Genomic DNA, 19897 nt, shown 5'->3' on the forward strand with positions numbered 1-19897 from the left:
TGACCTGGGGCAGTTAATGGTCCAAACAGACAATGGAAGACTGACCCCAATAAAAAGGTTGAAAGCCCATTGGTTGGACTAGGGGTGGAATCTAGGTGTGGTACAGACAGGAGAGGATTGTGGATAGGGATGTTGTATTACAGGAAGTACAGTTGAAAACTGAAGTTTACATACACCTTAGCCAAATACATTTAAACTCAGTTTTTCACATTTCCTGACATTTAATCCTAGTACAAATTCCCTGTCTTAGGTCAGTTAGGATCCCCACTTTATTTTAAGAATGTGAAATGTCAGAATAATAGTAGAGAGAATGATTTATTTCAGCTTTTATTTATTTCATCACATTCCCAGTGGGTCAGAAGTTTACATACACTCAATTAGTATTTGGTAGCATTGCCTTTAAATTGTTTAACTTGAGTCAAACGTTTCGGGTAGCCTTCCACAAGCTTCCCACAATAAGTTGGGTGAATTTTGGCCCATTCCTCCTGACAGAGCTGGTGTAACTGAGTCAGGTTTGTAGGCCTCCTTGCTCGCACATGCCTTTTCAGTTCTGCCCACACATTTTCTATAGGATTGAGGTCAGGGCTTTGTGATGGCCACTCCAATACCTTGACTTTGTTGTCCTTAAGCCATTTTGCCACAACTTTGGAAGTATGCTTGGGGTCATTGTCCATTTGGAAGACCCATTTGCGACCAAGCTTTAATTTCCTGACTGATGTCTTGAGATGTTGCTTCAATATATCCACATAATTTTCCTTCCTCATGATGCCATCTATTTTGTGAAGTACACCAGTCCCTCCTGCAGCAAAGCACCCCCACAGCATGATGCTGCCACCCCCGTGCTTCACGGTTGGGATGGTGTTCTTCGTCTTGGAAGCATTCCCCTTTTCCTCCAAACATAACGATGGTCGTTATGGCCAAACAGTTGTATTTTTGTTTCATGAGACCAAAGGACATTTCTCCAAAAAGTACGATCTTTGTCCCCATGTGCAGTTGCAAACTGTAGTCTGGCTTTTTTATGGCGGTTTTGGAGCAGTGGCTTCTTCCTTGCTGAGCGGCCTTTCAGGTTATGTCGATATAGGACTCGTTTTACTGTGGATATAGATACTTTTGTACCTGTTTCCTCCAGCATCTTCACAAGGTCCTTTGCTGTTGTTCTGGGATTGATTTGCACTTTTCGCACCAAAGTACGTTAAACTCTAGGAGACAGAATGCGTCTCCTTCCTGAGCGGTATGACGGCTGCGTGGTCCCATGGTGTTTATACATGCGTACTATTGTTTGTACAGATGAATGTGGTACCTTCAGGCGTTTGGAAATTGCTCCCAAGGATGAACCAGACTTGTGGAGGTCTACAATTATTTTCTTAGGTCTTGGCTGATTTATTTTGATTTTCCCATGAAAAGAGGCACTGAGGCACTGAGTTTGAAGGTAGGCCTTGAAATACATCCACAGGTACACCTCCAATTGACTCAAATGATGTCAATTAGTCTATCAGAAGCTTCTACAGCCATGACATAATTTTCTGGAATTTTCCAAACTGTTTAAAGGCACAGTCAACTTAGTGTATTTAAACTTCTGACCCACTGGAATTGTGATACAGTGAATTATAAGTGAAATAATCTGTCTGTAAACAATTGTTGGAAAAATGACTTGTGTCATGCACAAGGTAGATGTCCTATCCGACTTGCCAAAACTATTGTTTGTTAACAGGAGATTTGTGGAGTGGTTGAAAAACAAGTTTTAATGACTCCAACCTAAGTGTATGTAAACTTCAGACTTCAACTGTATATGTGCAGTACTCATGGACTGTAAAAACATATTTTCTTTAAAAGCTGGAATGAGGAAAACATATAAATACGTGCCTGTGTAAGAGAGGACTGGAAACTAGTGGTATGAGTTATATTATGCAAAACCACACGCAGCCACACACACAGCAACACACACACAGACTTACAGAGGGCGTATTGTGAACAGTGTTAGCAGGCAGCTTGGAGTATCAACACACACACACCAGAGGCTATGACTGGCAGCACTCTGACTGAGGAGTGTCACCTCACTGGACAATAAACCCATTGGATCAGGGACCATTACGCACGTCACTCTCCCCTTCACCATCACCATTACCACACTACCGGAGGACCACGAGGAGCTGTCATTCCACATCGTCATGTCACCCCTTCACCGGATCGTCTTGGGATTGCCTTGGCTCAGACTACACAACCCCACCATTAATTGGAGCACCAAGAGGATCACAGCCAGGTCCACCTCATGCCGGAAGACCTGACTGCTGGTGGTTTAATGTTCCATGTCAGTGGAGAGTCCGGAGTTCACCCTCCAGCCCAACATTCCACGTGAGTATGCAGATCTCTCCGATGTCTTCTTTTCATTAAAGGCTACATGTCTCTCTCCTCACAGGCCCTGGGACTGTGCCATTGACCTGCTGGATGGACAACACCCCCCAAAGAGTCGCATTTACCCCCTTTCCATGGCGGAGACTGAGGCCATGGAGAAGTATGTGGCGCTCTACTTCTCCTGATTCAGCCAGCTTCTTCTTCGTGGCCAAAAAAGACGGAAGACTGAGACCATGCATTGACTACAGGGGGCTGAACGCAGTCACCACCAAGTACAGGTACCCCCTCCCTCTGGTTCCGTCGGCCATTGAGCAGCTACGAGTGGCCCGGTACTTTACCAAGTTGGACCTGAGGAGTGCCTACAACCTGATCCGAATCCGGGAAGGAGACGAGTGGAAGACGGCATTCAGCACTACCTCAGGCCACTATGAATACTGCTTCATGTCCTACGGCCTCGCCAACGCACCTTCTGTGTTCCAGTCCTTTGTTAATGACGTGTTCCGAGAAAAGCTGAGTAGACAGGTGGTGGTGTACATCGTCAATAACCTGATCTACTCGGCTACGTTCGAAGAGCACGTCAGGGACGTCCGAGCTGTCCTACTCCGCCTCCGGATACACAGACTGTTGGTGAAGGGGGAGAAATGCGAATTCCACCAACTCCTTCCTGGGATACCGGATCAGTCCTCAGGGGGTGTTCATGGAAGGAGTGAAGACGGACGCCGTCAGGTCATGGCCAGTTCCCACCACCATCAAGGGCTTACAGAGCTTCCTGGGCTTCGCTCCGCTCACCTCTCTCCTTAAGGGTGGGCCACAGAAGCTGGCCTGGAACCCTGAGGCTGACACTGCCTTCAAGAGGCTGAAGGAGAGGTTCACCACAGCGCCCATCCTATAACACCCAGATCCATCTCGTCCTTTCATCCTGGAGGTGGACGCATCGGAGGAGGGGGCGTGGGTGCGTTCCTCTCCCAGCGGCACGGTAAGCCAGAGAAAAAGTATCCCTGTGCCTTTTTCTCTAAAAAGCTTACCCCTGCAGAGAGGAACTATGGAGTTGGAGACAGGGAGCTGTTGGTGGTGGTCCTCGTTCTGGAGGAATGGAGACACTGGACCCCAACCTAATTCGGGCTCCTCGTCCTCGGCTGGAGCTGCGCGTCCGGGGTGGGGGGTATTGGTTGCCTTTGGTTTTTTGGGTTGTGTACTGCGTTGGAGAGAGTACATTGGTTAGTTTCCAGGCCCTGCCCAGCCAGGAAACTCTTGCTCTACTCGCTGTTGGGACATTGGTCTGAGGAGGTGAGTACAATCGGCTGTTTACCGCAGTGGGAGATTTGGATAGGGTAGTGACATTTGCTACCCGGAGCTATAGCCCTTTCTCCTGATAGGCTTAGTGACGTTATGTTTTGGAATACGTTGGGCATGGTTAAATGTTTGTTATTTTTGTGTGGTGTTTGTGGACTGAGCAGTTGTCTCGGGGGCACATCCGTGGCTTGGTGGAATCTACCAGCGTGCTGGGGGGTTTATTTCCTTGCCAGCGGGCTACAGTGTGTAATTACCCACTGCGAATCCGCACGAAGACTAGGGTTGAGTTATTGTAGGTTTTGGGAAAGCTGTGGTGCTCGGTGTGATTGTCATTTCTCGTGTTGTGTCTGGTGTGCTCAGCAGAGGGGTTGAGCGAGATTATTATAATATATATATATTTATTTTCTCTCTTGAATATGGCGTCTAATGTAGACGAGTTCATTCGCTTCCATCAGAGGAACTGTGAGAATTATGTACTAAAGAACAGCTGTTGAAGGTTGCTGAACACTACAAGGTTGAAATTAGTAATAACGTCAAAAAAATTATATTAGGTTAATATTGAAGGCCAATTTGATGGAGAGTGGTATTCTTGAAGTTACCACTGGGGCAGCCTCTGCTGAGGACTCGTTGTCTCCCCGATATGTTACAATGACCGCTCCATCAGTTAGTCATAGTAGTCTTCTTTTTGAACAGCAGAAAGAACTGCTTCTGTTACAGCTAGGGCATGATCACGTAAAATATGAAAGGGAATTGGAATTTAAACAGGATATGGAGCGTGCTAAAATCAAGCTGCAGCAAGAGCGACTAGAGTTGGTTAGGGAAGGAAAGCTCTCAGGGGAGAGTTTGCTCTGGGAAGGTGATCCAGAGTTACCTAGGGGTCGTTCCGCTTTTGGTCGTGACCCAGACACATTTGATATTGTTGGGAACTTACGGTTGTTGCCTCAGTTTAATGAAAAGGACCCTGAGACATTATTTTAGTTGTGTGAGCGTGTTGCTGACGCCAGGAGTTGGCCTGATTCTGACCGCACTTTGATGTTGCAGTGTGTGCTGACTGGTAAAGCGCAGGAAGCATATTCAGCTCTTAGTGTAGCCGACAGTGTCAGTTATGATAAGGTTAAAACGGCTGTGTTACAGATTTACGAATTGGTCCCTGAGGCTTACCGCCAACGATTTAGAACTTTAAAAAGGGATGATCAGCAGACTCATGTTGAGTTTGCGCAATAATTATCTTAACAGTTTAATCGCTGGTGTTCCGCCTCTGCAGTTATTACTTTCCAAGGGCTGTGTGATCTGATTATGTTAGAGCAATTTAAGGACACAATCCCTGATCGTATAGCGACGTACGTTAACGAACGAAAAATAAAGACTGTCGCTGAGGCTGCGGTTTTGGCTGATGAATATGTTTTGACTCACAAAAATGTTTTTGCAGAACCCCGTATTCGGAGTGAGTGGGGGCGTTTGCGGAGATTTGTGCCTCGCTCACCGAGATACTTCGGTTCACGGGCAGAGTTTCATTCAACTAGGGTTGAGCCCGATTCTCGTGGGAAAACTGACTTTGGTCAAGAGTGTCACCACATTGGAAAAACGAATGTCCGGTTCTCAGGTCTAGGGGTAAGTTCAGTACAGGTGCTTATGTTAAATCTAAGCCTACAGCGTTAGCTGCGCCTGTTCCACATCAGTTCACTCCTGACACATTGTCTCATGCCCAGGGGCATGTGAAAGTCCATATTGATCCAGACTATTCACCTTTCATTACGGAGGGTTTTGTGTCTATGTTAAGAAGTAAGAACCTAGTGCCAGTGAAGATCTTAAGAGACACAGGTGCCTCTGAATCGTTTGTGTTGGAATCTGTGTTACCCTTCTCTGCGGAGACTAATTCGGGCAATAGTGTTCTAATTAGGGGAATAGGTTTGAACACTCTGTCAGTTCCATTGCATAAACTGATGTTGGATTGTGGACTGGTGAAAGGTGAGGTTGTTGTGGACGTGCGTCCTTCATTGCCTATTGAGGGTATCGACGTGATCCTTGGGAATAACTTGGCTGGTGAGCGTGTGTGGCCTATCGTGTTTCCACTAAGCCGTTAATTGTAGGGATTCCTGATGAGAGTGCGCAGAATTTCCCAGAGGTGTTCTCTGCGTGTGCAGTGACGCGTTCTATGATCCATGATGACCTGGTCACTGAACTGGCTAACGAGAATACCACAAAGTCTGTCACTGTTTTCCCTTTTATCCCGTTATCTGTATCCCGGACTGACCCCACATTAGAAGAGTTGCGGGACCAAATTGTGCCTGTGGAACAGTTGGGAGATGTCGCACAGGGCTATTTTCTCCAAGAGGTCCTGATGAGAAAGTGGATGTCTCATGGTAGTTGTTTTCTTGGGGAGGCGATTAGTCAGGTTGTGGTACCAGTTAAGCTTCGTGAGTTGGTGTTTACAACTTCTCACAACGACGTTGCTGGACATATGGGTGTGAGGAAAACCTACAATCGCATATTAAAACATTTATTTTGGCCTAGATTAAAGAAGGATGTTTCTGATTTCATCAAAACTTGTCACACCTGTCAATTAACTGGTAAACCTAATCAAGCTATTAAGCCGGTACCACTGTTTCCTATTCCTGTACTCAGTAAACCTTTTGAGTATCTGATTATTGACTGTTGGTCCTTTGCCTCGTTCTAAAAAGGGTAGTAATTATTTGTTGACTGTGATATGTCAGACCACTAGGTTTCCTGCTGCCTATCCTCTCCGGTCTGTCACGACTAAGTCTGTGTTAAAAGCTTTGACTCAGTTTCTCTCACTGTTTGGAATCCCTAAGGTCATTCAAAGTGATCAAGGATCTAATTTCACCTCTAATCTCTTTGGTCAGGTTCTCCAACAGCTCCATATTAAACACAATTTGTCTAGCGCCTATCACACGCAAGGTCAAGGAGCACTGGAACGTTTCCATCAAACACTTAAGTCTTTGTTGAGAGCTTATGGTACTGAGATGGATAAGGATTGGGAGGTGGGGTTGCCTTGGTTACTGTTAGCCGCTAGGGAGGTTTCACAGGAGAGCACGGGTTTTAGTCCAAATGACCTTGTGTTTGGACATAGGGTGCGTGGGCTTTTATCTGTTCTCCAGGATGACTGGAAGTCTCCCGAGCCTCCTCAGTCCCTGTTATCATATGTGTGTGATTTTCGGTGACGCTTGTATGCCGCTGGTGCAATGGCTAAAGAGAAGCTATCATCTTCACAGGACAGGATGAAGAGCATATTTGATCACCGAGCTGAGCCTTGTCACTTTAGTCCAGGTGATCAGGTTCTGGCTCTGCTGCCAATTGTTGGTAATCCTTTTCAAGCCAAGTTTCAAGGTCCATATACAGTGGTGCGCCAGTACACTGAGCAAAATTATCTAGTTGCCACTCCAGAACGGAGGAAAGCACACCAACTGTGCCATGTCAATTTGTTAAAACCCTATTATGCACGTTCCTCTGAGACTGAACAGTGGGAGTCTACAGAGGATGTTAAAACTGTTATTTTGGCTGATACTGTTATTTCCCTGGGTTCTGGTCATGCTAGGTCTGTGGATGAGGAGGAAGATGTTCCTGGTCCCGACGATTGCATACTGCAGGGTAGATTGAAAAATTCAGAGACACTGTATACAGTGGGGGAAAAAATATTTAGTCAGCCACCAATTGTGCAAGTTCTCCCACTTAAAAAGATGAGAAGTCTCCACAAGGTTTTCACACACTGTTGCTGGTATTTTGGCCCATTCCTCCATGCAGATCTCCTCTAGAGCAGTGATGTTTTGGGGCTGTCGCTGGGCAACACGGACTTTCAACTCCCTCCAAAGATTTTCTACTGGGGTTGAGATCTGGAGACTGGCTAGGCCACTCCAGGACCTTGAAATGCTTCTTACGAAGCCACTCCTTCGTTACCCGGGCGGTGTGTTTGGGATCATTGTCATGCTGAAAGACCCAGCCACGTTTCATCTTCAATGCCCTTGCTGATGGAAGGAGGTTTTCACTCAAAATCTCACGATACATGGCCCCATTCATTCTTTCCTTTACACGGATCAGTCGTCCTGGTCCCTTTGCAGAAAAACAGCCCCAAAGCATGATGTTTCCACCCCCATGCTTCACAGTAGGTATGGTGTTCTTTGGATGCAACTCAGCATTCTTTGTCCTCCAAACACGACAAGTTGAGTTTTTACCAAAAAGTTATATTTTGGTTTCATCTGACCATATGACATTCTCCCAATCCTCTTCTGGATCATCCAAATGCACTCTAGCAAACTTCAGACGGGCCTGGACATGTACTGGCTTAAGCAGGGGGACACGTCTGGCACTGCAGGATTTGAGTCCCCGGTGGCGCAGTGTGTTACTGATGGTAGGCTTTGTTACTTTGGTCCCAGCTCTCTGCAGGTCATTCACTAGGTCCCCCCGTGTGGTTCTGGGATTTTTGCTCACCGTTCTTGTGATCAGTTTGACCCCACGGGGTGAGATCTTGCGTGGAGCCCCAGATCGAGGGAGATTATCAGTGGTCTTGTATGTCTTCCATTTCCTAATAATTGCTCCCACAGTTGATTTCTTCAAACCAAGCTGCTTACCTATTGCAGATTCAGTCTTCCCAGCCTGGTGCAGGTCTACAATTTTGTTTCTGGTGTCCTTTGACAGCTCTTTGGTCTTGGCCATAGTGAAGTTTGGAGTGTGACTGTTTGAGGTTGTGGACAGGTGTCTTTTATACTGATAACAAGTTCAAACAGGTGCCATTAATACAGGTAACGAGTGGAGGACAGAGGAGCCTCTTAAAGAAGAAGTTACAGGTCTGTGAGAGCCAGATATCTTGCTTGTTTGTAGGTGACCAAATACTTATTTTCCACCATAAATTCATTAAAAATCCTACAATGTGATTTTCTGGAATTTTTTTCTCTCAATTTCTCTCTTATAGTTGACGTGTACCTATGATGAAAATTACAGGCCTCTCTCATCCTTTTAAGTGGGAGAACTTTCACAATTGGTGGCTGACTAAATACTTTTTTCCCCCACTGTATTTTAGATAGCCTTCTTACTCATCTACCTGTTGATGTGCGGAAAGAGATGGTTGGTCTGATTCTGAGATTTCCAGGTTTGTTTTCTAATACACCTACACGTATAAACTTAATAGAACATGATATTGACATTGGAGATGCTGACCCCATTCGTCAACGGTTCTATAGAGTTTCTTCAGAGAAACTGCGTTGTCTGGATGCTGAGGTCGGGTATATGCTGGAGAGTAAAATAGCAGAGCCTTCTTTCTCCAGTTGTGCTCCTCCCTGTATTTTGGTCAGTAAATCGGATGGAACAAACAGATTTTGTATGGACTACCATAAGGTAAACGATGTCACTAAGCCAGATTCATTTCCTCTTCCTCGGATGGAGGACTGCGTTGATCAAGTCAGCGCAGCTAAGTTTGTGAGCAGATTTGACCTGTTAAAGGGCAATTGGCAGGTGCCACTGACGAGTAGGGCACGTGAAATCTCTGCCTTTATTACACCTTTTGGTCTGTACTCGTATTCGGTTATGAGTTTCGGACTGCGTAATGCGCCTGCCACTTTTTAGCGACTTATGAACAGGGTTGTCTCTGGTCTGGCCGGGTGCGCTGTTTATCTGGACGATGTAGTGATATATGCAGATACTTGGGAGGAACATCTGTCCCGTATTCAAGCCTTGTTCCAATGTCTGGCTGCGGGTCGCCTCACGATACATTTGGCTAAATGTGAGTTTGCTAAGGTGATTGTTACATACCTTGGAAAGGTGGTTGGGCAGGGTGAAGTGAGTCCTGTTCGGGCTAAAGTGGTAGCTATTGATGCTTTTCCACCACCAACTACTAAAAAGGAACTAATGCGTTTCTTGGGAATGATTGGGTATTATCATGGTTTTTGTAGGAACTTCTCTACTGTGGTCGCTCCCTTGATAGATTTGCTGAAAGCTAAGGCTGTGTACGTATGGTCTTCTCGTTGTCAACAGGCTTTCGAAGATGCAAAGAGGTTGCTTACCTCAACTCCGGTACTGGCTGCTCCTCGTGTGGATTTGTAATTTACCTTGCAGGTGGATGCTAGTCATGTGGGGGCAGGTGCAGTTTTGCTGCAAGCAGATGTGTCTGGGGTTGAGAGGCCTGTTAGTTTCTTTTCCAAAAAGTTTAACCATTATCAATTGAACTATTCGGTCATTGAAAAAGAAGTGCTAGCACTCATATGGGCGCTGCAACACTTCGAAGTGTATGTCGGGTCGGGAGTAATACCTATTGTGGTCTACACCGACCATAACCCTCTCACCTTTTTGAGGTCCATGATGTGTCCTAATCAGAGGATAATGAGATGGTGTTTATTTTTACAATCCTTCCATCTAGATGTGCGGTACATCCGGGGGACTGATAACGTGATTGCTGATGCGCTCTCTCGTGCGCCCTGTTCCTGAATGTTTAGGTGACTGACCATTGTTTGGTTTTGTCATGTTCTATCTTTCCTGTCTGTTCCCTCCTGGTCTTGTGTTCTTCTTTCCTCTTAAACGTTGCTTCCTGTGTGTAAAGGATGCTGAGGTCATTCATTGGGCTCTCTCCATGCAGACACCTTTATTGATTTTTGTTGTGGTATTTTTGTGGCTTTTTGTTTGTTTGCTTTGGCACCTTTCAACACCTTGCATTATTACATTTATGCATGCATAACAATCACTTACACTACTGATTACACACACCATTGTTAATTGTACTTAGTTTACTTTAGTTAATAAATATATATTTTGGTATTCCTTGTATCCACGTTGTCTCCCTTTTGTTACAAACTTTGAGCCGGTTCGTGACAACGGAAAACCCAGCCAACTGTATATTATCCATGTCGTCGTTCAACCACGACTCTGTGAAACATAAGATATTACAGTTTTTAATGTCCCGTTGGTAGGATAGTCTCGAACAGAGCTCATCCTGTTTATTCTCCAGTGATTGAAAGTTGGCCAATAGAACGGATGGTAGAGGCGGGTTACCCACTCGCCGACAAATTCTCACAAGGCACCCGGATCTGCGCCCCCTATATCTCCGTATTTTCTTCATGCGAATGACAGGGATTTGGGCATGGTCCGGGAGAAACAGTAAATTCTTTGCATCAGACTCATTAAAGAAAAAATCTTCATCCAGTTTGAGGTGAGTAATTGCTGTTCTGATATCCAGAAGCTCTTTCCGGTCATAAGAGATGGTAGCAGCAACATTATGTACAAAATAAGTTACAAACAATGCAAAAAAACACTAAATATCACAATTGGTTAGGAGCCCGTAAAACGGCAGCCATCCCCTCCGGCGCCATTATGTCGATGGCTAAATCTAGCCTTTAGAAGTTGCTAAACCCAAACAAGTTTTTTCAAGGATGGAGTTGAGGAGCAAAGAAAACTTTGCACTGGAAATAAATATTGCCTTTCGTGATTGACCTTTAAACGTTCCATTGACCAACCTTCTAGGTCTAACCTTCTCATTAGCCACCAGAGAACCAGGTAAGCAGACTGAATTACAGTTAGTGATCATATCTGCTCATTTCTGATATAAACATACAGTGCAGCAATGTATGCACCTTTACTGAAATATCCCATGGATAGGAGAGCAATATCTAACTCTTCCTCACTCTTACACATCCCGGGGTTATGGAATCTCAGCAGGGCCAGGCTCCAAAAACAACAGCCAGTATTCATTCATACACTCAAATCATTATTATTGGTCACATACTCATATTAAGTAGATGTTATTGTGGGTGTAGCGAAATGCTTGTAAATGCTCCCTATACCTTGAAACCTATAGCAGCCAACAGCACAGACACCTGTTGATGACCATGGCCACATACACAATCTTCCCCCATACTAAACTAAAGGGCACAGGTTAGGGAAAGAAGGAATCTAAAAACATAAGTTCCCTCTACTGCAGGTATGGAAGTAGACATTGGAGGGCTAAGAGCGCCATCTTGTGCAAGAGTTTATGAAGACAGGAATGAAGGTGAAATCTATATACTTCTATTATTTATTTCTATTAGTTATCTATTATTTTATTTTTCATTTATAACATTCAATATAGACATGTGCATAGCAGCAAGTTTCAGGCAGTATCAGGAGGGGGCATACGTTTCAGGTTCAAGCTAAAACAAAGACAGTACAGATTCACACAATCAAATTCATGACAAAATATGGACGATGCTGATAGTACTTTGCTAAAAATAGAAAAACTGATAATTTGAGTTAATCTTAGAACAGGGCTGCTAAGTTCATATGTTTTTGCGTGCTTGGCTGCGATGCAGCAGAAGAAACCCACACGTCTCTGGTGAGGGAGGGAGAGAGGACCTTGGGCATAAACAAAGCTGTCGCGCTAATTCTAACCCTGACCATTGTGTAACATGCTTTAGCACACTGCCGCCTCACACCGCCTACAGCAGTGTGGCGGCCAGACCTGATTTACCGGGCCAACCATACCCAAGGCACAGCATCTCTCCCCCGTCATAGGACTACGACACACTTCAGGATCATGCATAAGGAACATAAAAGTAGTCTAGACTAAGCAACACAGACTAAGAGACAGAGAGAGAAAGGAAGAGAAAGGTGAAAACCATGAAAACACCAGTTGTAGTCCTTCTTCCAGTGTAATAGTGTATCAATCGAACATGCCAGGGAACTTGTTATTACAGTACGTGGTGAAGTTAAATTCCTCCACTGTAAAGTCAACGTCCTTCCAATTCTTGGCTAGTTTTCTTCCCTCTGGAGTCTCCATGGCAAAGTTCTCGATGGCCAGAATGGGCAGCAGGGCAATCTCCTTATATACCATTTCCATTCCCCATTGCTGTTCAGATATAAATATATAAACAAATATACTGATGTAGATTTCCATATATAAGCATGTTAAAAGACAATAGAATAGTCCTAGTAACATAAGATAAACGGAAAGGCTGCGGATACAAATTCTACTGGACCTTTCTTCCCGGGGTGTAAAAGTCCCGAAGTTTCTGTGCATGTGCAAGATTCTGTATTTACGCACAGTCTCTGCTCTACTCCTAGAGAACAGGCTATTCTGGCGAATGGTTCTCGTTTAATAAAGTGAGATCAAAGCTGAATCAATTTCTGCAAGATCACATAATGATAGTATTGTACATAACAGAACTGAATATACACTGAGCGTACACAACATAAGGAACACCTTCATAATATTGAGTTACACCCCCCTTTGCCCTCAGAACAGCCTCAATTCATCGGGGCATGGTCTCTACCAGTGTGCCTGGCACCTACTACCATACCCCGTTCAAAATCACTTAAATATTTTGTCTTGCCCATTCACCTCTGAATGGCACACATACACAATCCATGTCTCAATTGTCTCGAGGATTAAAAATAATTATTTAACCTGTCTCCTACCTTTCCGCTACACTGATTGAAGTGGATTTAACAAGTGACATCAATAAGGGATCATAACTTTCACCTGGATTCACCTGGTCAGTCTATGTCATGGAAAGAGCTGGTGTTCATAATATTTTGTACACTCAGTTTAATAGCATAGTATAATAATAATAATAATATGCCATTTAGCAGACGCTTTTATCCAAAGCGACTTACAGTCATAATACAATAATGTTACTGTAAGACAAAAAACACCACCTCAGGTTTTAGAATGGTGACCTTTTTCTCTCATGCAGCCACAACACAACAGCGCGCCACTAGACAAAATATCTGCCTACGGATCCGCAGCCTCGGCCTAAAATAAAAAGCTAGAGATTAAAGGCCAACCTCACCCTGCCACAGGCAGCACAGCTGATCACACGGCCTGGCTCCCAGTCCTCAAAAGTCTTCAGAAGGGTCTGCCCATTGGTTTTATAGTACCTCCTGAAAACACACACACATGCACATGTTAACTCCTCACACACAAACACACTGATGCAAAAACACTTCCAATATGTGACAGTGACAGTATCGGGACAGACATTAGAGAAACACAACTTACTCAAAGTCAGGGTTGATGTTGACATGGTGTGCGTTTTCAATTACTTTAATGTCATTGCCGAAGGCCACGAGCACAAAACAGCCTCGACACGAGAGCTGAATGCTAGCAGCACTGAAACGACCCTTCTTCTTGATCTTCAACTGTTCTTTCAACTGTCTGGTCAACAACGCTTCTGTCTGGAGCTCAGTGATCTAATAGTGGAGACAGAGAGAGAAAAGATCTAGTGAAAAGGAGATTAGAGAATGAGGAATTGGCTGCCGGGTTCAAAAGACATATACTGGAAAAAAGGAAAGTGAGTGAGTGTAGGTTTTTCCAAAGAGATGAGATACTTGCAGCGGTAGTACATAGAGAAAGATACCAGCCTCACCACCATGAGGAATAGCCTCACCTTCATTTGGAACTCCCTGGGCTCCATCCTCTGCACTTCGCTGATGGCCCTGCCAGTCAATTCCTCCAGACATTCATTGAGATGTTCCCGACGCACCTCCCGCCCCCCTGCCTGGGCCACCACAGAGTAAACGCTGTCACTCGCCCGAGCCCGGCCACTGGCCTGCTGTTGTGCGATCTCATTGGTCAGCAGCCCATAGCGCACCACCAGGTTGCATTCTGGGATGTCCAGGCCCTCCTCAGCAACGCTGGTGGAGATCAGGAGGTTGAGGGAGCCCTGGCGGAAGTTTTTGATTGTGTCCTTCTGCTCATTCTACAAGCGCACCCACAGAAACACACAAACAGAGGTCAGTTGTTGGTATGACACAGGCATTGGCACTTTCCAACCCACCTTTCTATACCTCCAAAAGTTCTGACTGTGTTTAATGTCAGGTTACCTGGGTCATGTAATTGATGCCGTTGCCAGCGCCTGTCAGAATGGCTGCCCTGATACCAGCACGCTGCAGGGCTGGGTTCTTGGACACCCAGTCATACAAGCAGTGGGTGCTTTTACGGGTCTTGGAGAAGAGGATGCCTCTGGAGTGCTCACCCTGGTCAAACTGCTCCAGCAGGGTGCTCTGAAGCTTCCCCATCTTAGGGTTTTCAAACCGGTCATCGCCTGCCAGTTTCCTCAGCTCCACCTCGTTCTCTGTTGAGGATCAGGACACTGACTATCAATGTTCAGAAGTTGAACTTCCTATACTCTTAATATTCCCAAGAATCACACGCATACAGTATGTGAGAAAGTGGGAGAGATTGTTCCAAGGGAATTGCAGGTTCTCACCCTGGTAGAGTCCAAGCAGGAAGAAGTCGGTTCCATCCATGGCAGTGGAACTCTTGGTGCTATAGTAGGCCTCTAGGACCCTAAAGGCATCCACCATGCGCACTGTGTCGTTGATGAGCAGGGCGTCGTTGTACTGACGCAGGTGGAGAGCACACTGGGCCAGTAGTCTGTTCCTGTCCGTCACACCTACACCAGGAAACACACATGCAAAATAGGTTTTAATATGGAATTCAAAAGTATGGCATTGACTGAGGAATGTTCCTTGTGTGATTTGGTGCATGAAAATGATTCCTATGCTTTGCTTCTATAATGTGGTATTATTTCATATTAAGAGGATGATTTACCCTTCTTCTCCAGAATCACCACGTCTGCCTCATACTCCTGCGTGCCAAACTCCCTGATAGAAAAGGCCCTAAGGCCATGAAGTCATGGATAAACTGCATCATGAACTTCAGGTGATCCCCAAATGGGTCCTGAGACAAAACAACAGGAGTTTGTTGAATTCAAACCAATACAGCTCTCAAGTTCAAAGGCTATATGTTTATAGAACAGAATTGAACTCACCTGAGGTCTTCTGTCAACGATGTCAAACCTTTTCCTGGGTCTGGGGACCTTTTTCTTCAGCTCAGGGGCATACACTTTAGACGACACAATCACTGAGTCCAGGTTGGCACAAATCTGAAGGCGATAAATAACGAAATTAGCTAACTGTAAAGGGTAAACATAAAGTGTTAGATCTAGCTCACATTCCATGAGGTTTTACTCAGGATGAACGTTTGGGCTGAAGAAATAGCATGTGAAGACCACCAGAGAGAGAGAGAGAAACTGACCTGCAGCACATGCCCCACAGCTCCTTTGATGCTCTTGGCTCCCCCTGTCCCAGGAGAGGCAGTGAGGCCCAGGATCTGTGGCAGCCGCCTCTCCCCCTTCAGCTTCTGCGCCACGTAGCGCCCCATGATCTTATTATAGACACCGTCCTTATGCGTGTGGTGGCACTCATCAATGATCAGCAGAGTGAACTCTATGGTGGGAGAAAGGAACACAATGGTATTGTGACCTCAATGGAATACAATGGTCTTACTGTATAATAGTTCAACATATGGTTTAAACCTAAGATATGGACCAATCTTTTAGGTGTGTTAGCTTAGGTTCCAGAGCTTTAGTGTGTCAGGTATAGATACTCTTTATCATGTAGTGTCTGTCAATTGGGATTGATACCAAGGGCTACTGGTGCACAGTGGAACAAAGCCTGGGAGCCATTTTACAACAACCTAACTTCTGAATAATTAGTAACAAGTAGCGTGTACTACACATACCTCACAGTAATAACATGATTCAATATGTGGTAGGCAGCAGAGTAGCCACTCACGTGAGAGCTCGACATGTTTTCCCTCCTCCTGGTTGGTCAGGGCATTCTCCAGTATCTGTGCTGTACAGATGACCAGGTCAGAGTTCTTGACCTCGCAGCCAAAGAAGTCCTTCTGGTCACAGTCCCCACTGATAGACACCAGGCTATAGTCCCGACCCAGGTAGGGTTTGAACTCTTTGTTGTAGTGCTGGTCTACCAAATGAACCTGGAAAACATAATGTAAACTGTAATGTCCCACTGTTTAGATTGCTTATCTTTTTAAGAACTGAGGTCGGGGCGTTCATATACAGTGAGGGAAAAAAGTATTTGATCCCCTGCTGATTTTGTACGTTTGCCCACTGACAAAGACATGATCAGTCTATAGTTTTAATGGTAGGTTTATTTGAACAGTGAGAGACAGAATAACAACAAAAAAATCCAGAAAAATGCATGTCAAAAATGTTATAAAATGATTTGCATTTTAATTAGGGAAATAAGTATTTGACCCCTCTGCAAAACATAACTTAGTACTTGGTGGCAAAACCCTTGTTGGCAATCACAGAGGTCAGACGTTTCTTGTAGTTGGCCACCAGGTTTGCACACATCTCAGGAGGGATTTTGTTCCACTCCTCTTTGCAGATCTTCTCCAAGTCATTAAGGTTTCGAGGCTGACGTTTGGCAACTCGAACCTTCAGCTCCCTCCACAGATTTTCTATGGGATTAAGGTCTGGAGACTGGCTAGGCCACTCCAGGACCTTAATGTGCTTCTTCTTGAGCCACTTCTTTGTTCCCTTGGCCGTGTGTTTTGGGTCATTGTCATGCTGGAATACCCATCCACGACCCATTTTCAATGCCCTGGCTGAGGGAAGGAGGTTCTCACCCAAGATTTGACGGTACATGGCCCCGTCCATCGTCCCTTTGATGCGGTGAAGTTGTCCTGTCCCCTTAGCAGAAAAACACCCCCAAAGCATAATGTTTCCACCTCCATGTTTGACGGTGGGGATGGTGTTCTTGGGGTCATAGGCAGCAATCCTCCTCCTCCAAACACGGCGAGTTGAGTTGATGCCAAAGAGCTCGATATTGGTCTCATCTGACCACAACACTTTCACCCAGTTCTCCTCTGAATCATTCAGATGTTCATTGGCAAACTTCAGAAGGGCCTGTATATGTGCTTTCTTGAGCAGGGGGACCTTGTGGGCGCTGCAGAATTTCAGTCCTTCATGGCGTAGTGTGTTACCAATTGTTTTCTTGGTGACTATGGTCCCAGCTGCCTTGAGATCATTGACAAGATCCTCCCGTGTAGTTCTGGGCTGATTCCTCACTGTTCTCATGATCATTGCAAATCCACAAGGTGAGATCTTGCATGGAGCCCCAGGCCGAGGGAGATTGACAGTTCTTTTGTGTTTTCTTCCATTTGCGAATAATCGCACCAACTTTTGTCACCTTCTCACCAAGCTGCTTGGCGGTGGACTTGTAGCCCATTCCAGCCTTGTGTAGGTCTACAATCTTGTCCCTGACATCCTTGGAGAGCTCTTTTGTCTTGGCCATGGTGGAGAGTTTGGAATCGGATTGATTGATTGCTTCTGTGGACAGGTGTCTTTTATACAGGTCACAGACTGAGATTAGGAGCACTCCCTTTAAAAGTGTGCTCCTAATCTCAGCTCGTTACCTCTATAAAAGACACCTGGGAGCCAGAAATCGTTCTGATTGAGAGGGGGTCAAATACTTATTTCCCTCATTAAAATGCAAATCAATTTATAAAATTTTTGACATGCATTTTTCTGGATGTTTTTGTTGTTATTCTGTCTCTCACTGTTCAAATAAACCTACCAATAAAATTATAGACTGATAATTTCTTTGTCAGTGGGCAAACGTACAAAATCAGCAGTGGATCAAATACTTTTTTCCCTCACTGTACATATACATACTCAGAAGTATGCTGGCATTACATGGTTCACATGGTATATCACTCCCACTATCTGGCTACTGTAAAACATGGAACTGGAATCCCACAGTACGAATACACGGACTGGATTATGGCATAATGTTCATTACATTACATCAACAACAGTTAGCCATGGTTTCCATGGGAAGAGCAGAACATTTATTTTATGGCTTTGTATAGGATTAACAACACACCCATACTAAAGGTCAGACTACCTAGATAAAATTACACGGGTGGGTCAGTTATCTGGCCAGTTACTCTGAAACAACTGCTAAATAGGTCCAAAGCTCTATTAACCCCTCCCTACCTACCTTGTTTACCAGCACGGCCACCTTAGCTCCAGGGTTATTCTCCAGATGTTTTTTGGCCACATATACAGCAGCCCGGGTCTTTCCTCCTCCGGTGGGCAGCCAGATGATGATGTTCTCCCCTCGGAGAGCCCTCTGAACCACCTCCTCCTGGTACCCATACAGCCCAAAGTCTGCCATCCTACTGGTCTACTGGTCCACACACAACACCTGACTCCTTGTCCTTAGAAATAAAAACACTCATTAGACAAAAGGCACCACAAGGCTATTTTTAAACTGAAATGCAAAACACACTGCAAATGTCCTGCTACATGTCCTTACAGTACTACAACTTAATACTACTACCATTTGTGGCAGTCTGCTATATATGAAGTCAAGCCATTTTAAAACTCAGCTCACCAAGTGTTTCTGAAGCAGCTCTATGTTTTGGATCAGCAGCAGATAATGTCCATGGTCCGTTGTGGCCAGGTTTTGAGTACAGAGGGGTTTTCACTGACGAAGATCCACCAGAACTGACACCCAAATAGAAAAATGAAACCAAAAGCACTTCCATCTCTTGTGAAGAGGGGGTCCTATTCAAGGGAGTTCTTGAGGTCCAACAAAGTATGTCTAAGTAAAAGAAGTGACACAAGGATATGAATTACAGGAAGATTAGAAGAGTTGTAGAGATATTAATACATGTAAGGAGCCGTTTCAGTCATGGAATCTAGTACTGTAGGTCTACCAAACTGCAGATGTGTTAATCTAGTGGTATTGTATTGAGAGGGACTGGTATGTTTGTAACTATTTGCAGTCCAGAAGAAAGCCGTTGCAGATTTCTGTCGGCCCCTGACAAAGCACCCAGAGCCCTTAATGGGCCCCATTCTTACCTGCTGTGACATCAGGAAAACAAAACTGCAAGTCACATTGGGAAACACCCTTACAGCATGTCTGAATGGCATTTAACCCTGCTGAATTAACTTTATGGTCACACCTACTAAACAACACTGCATGGTTACTGGAACATAAAAACACATTACTGTATACTGTAACTAGCTGCCATCTTATAAGATAATATTAAGCACAGACATCTTTTACTATAAAAACTTTATTTTCATGAACAGTAATACAGTAAAGAGCTCTTCAAACCATATAACTAAAAGAAACTGTAGCAATCTTAATATTTTAACATTTCACTCACACAGTATTTTCAGAATCTTAATGCAGCATACATAGGTAGATTGAGAGATACATAACTGACAACCCTGAATATCGAAACACTGACATCACTTTAATTGCTCAAAGCAAGTCATGATTCAAGTATACAATAAACACACACACACAACAGTTCAGTGGAATACTCAACCAGCAGGCTCAACCACCCAGCACAGACCAGTCATTTCCCCCAGAACGTTTTACAAAATAGCAGAGAACCAAAGGCATCTCAAGAGGCAGACAATCAATCAGACACTGACCATGAACAAGA

The 19897-nt window shown here is 44.7% G+C and overlaps 1 protein-coding gene across 1 annotated transcript; it reads right to left on the reverse strand.

The window, feature by feature from the left end:
* Window positions 1-11728: 11728 nt before the first annotated feature.
* LOC121550975 (probable ATP-dependent RNA helicase DHX58) lies at window positions 11729-18951 on the reverse strand. The gene is given in 13 exon segments (XM_041863453.2): window positions 11729-12469; window positions 13413-13503; window positions 13622-13812; window positions 14010-14321; window positions 14446-14696; window positions 14832-15017; window positions 15176-15244; window positions 15247-15304; window positions 15396-15509; window positions 15662-15852; window positions 16201-16405; window positions 18436-18655; window positions 18832-18951. Coding segments are annotated over 12 exon segments (2031 nt in total). The 5' UTR covers window positions 18613-18655; window positions 18832-18951; the 3' UTR covers window positions 11729-12283.
* Window positions 18952-19897: the final 946 nt, after the last annotated feature.

Source organism: Coregonus clupeaformis, chromosome 35 (genome assembly GCF_020615455.1).
Source record: "Coregonus clupeaformis isolate EN_2021a chromosome 35, ASM2061545v1, whole genome shotgun sequence".
In the NCBI taxonomy this organism is placed as follows: Eukaryota; Metazoa; Chordata; class Actinopteri; order Salmoniformes; family Salmonidae; genus Coregonus; species Coregonus clupeaformis.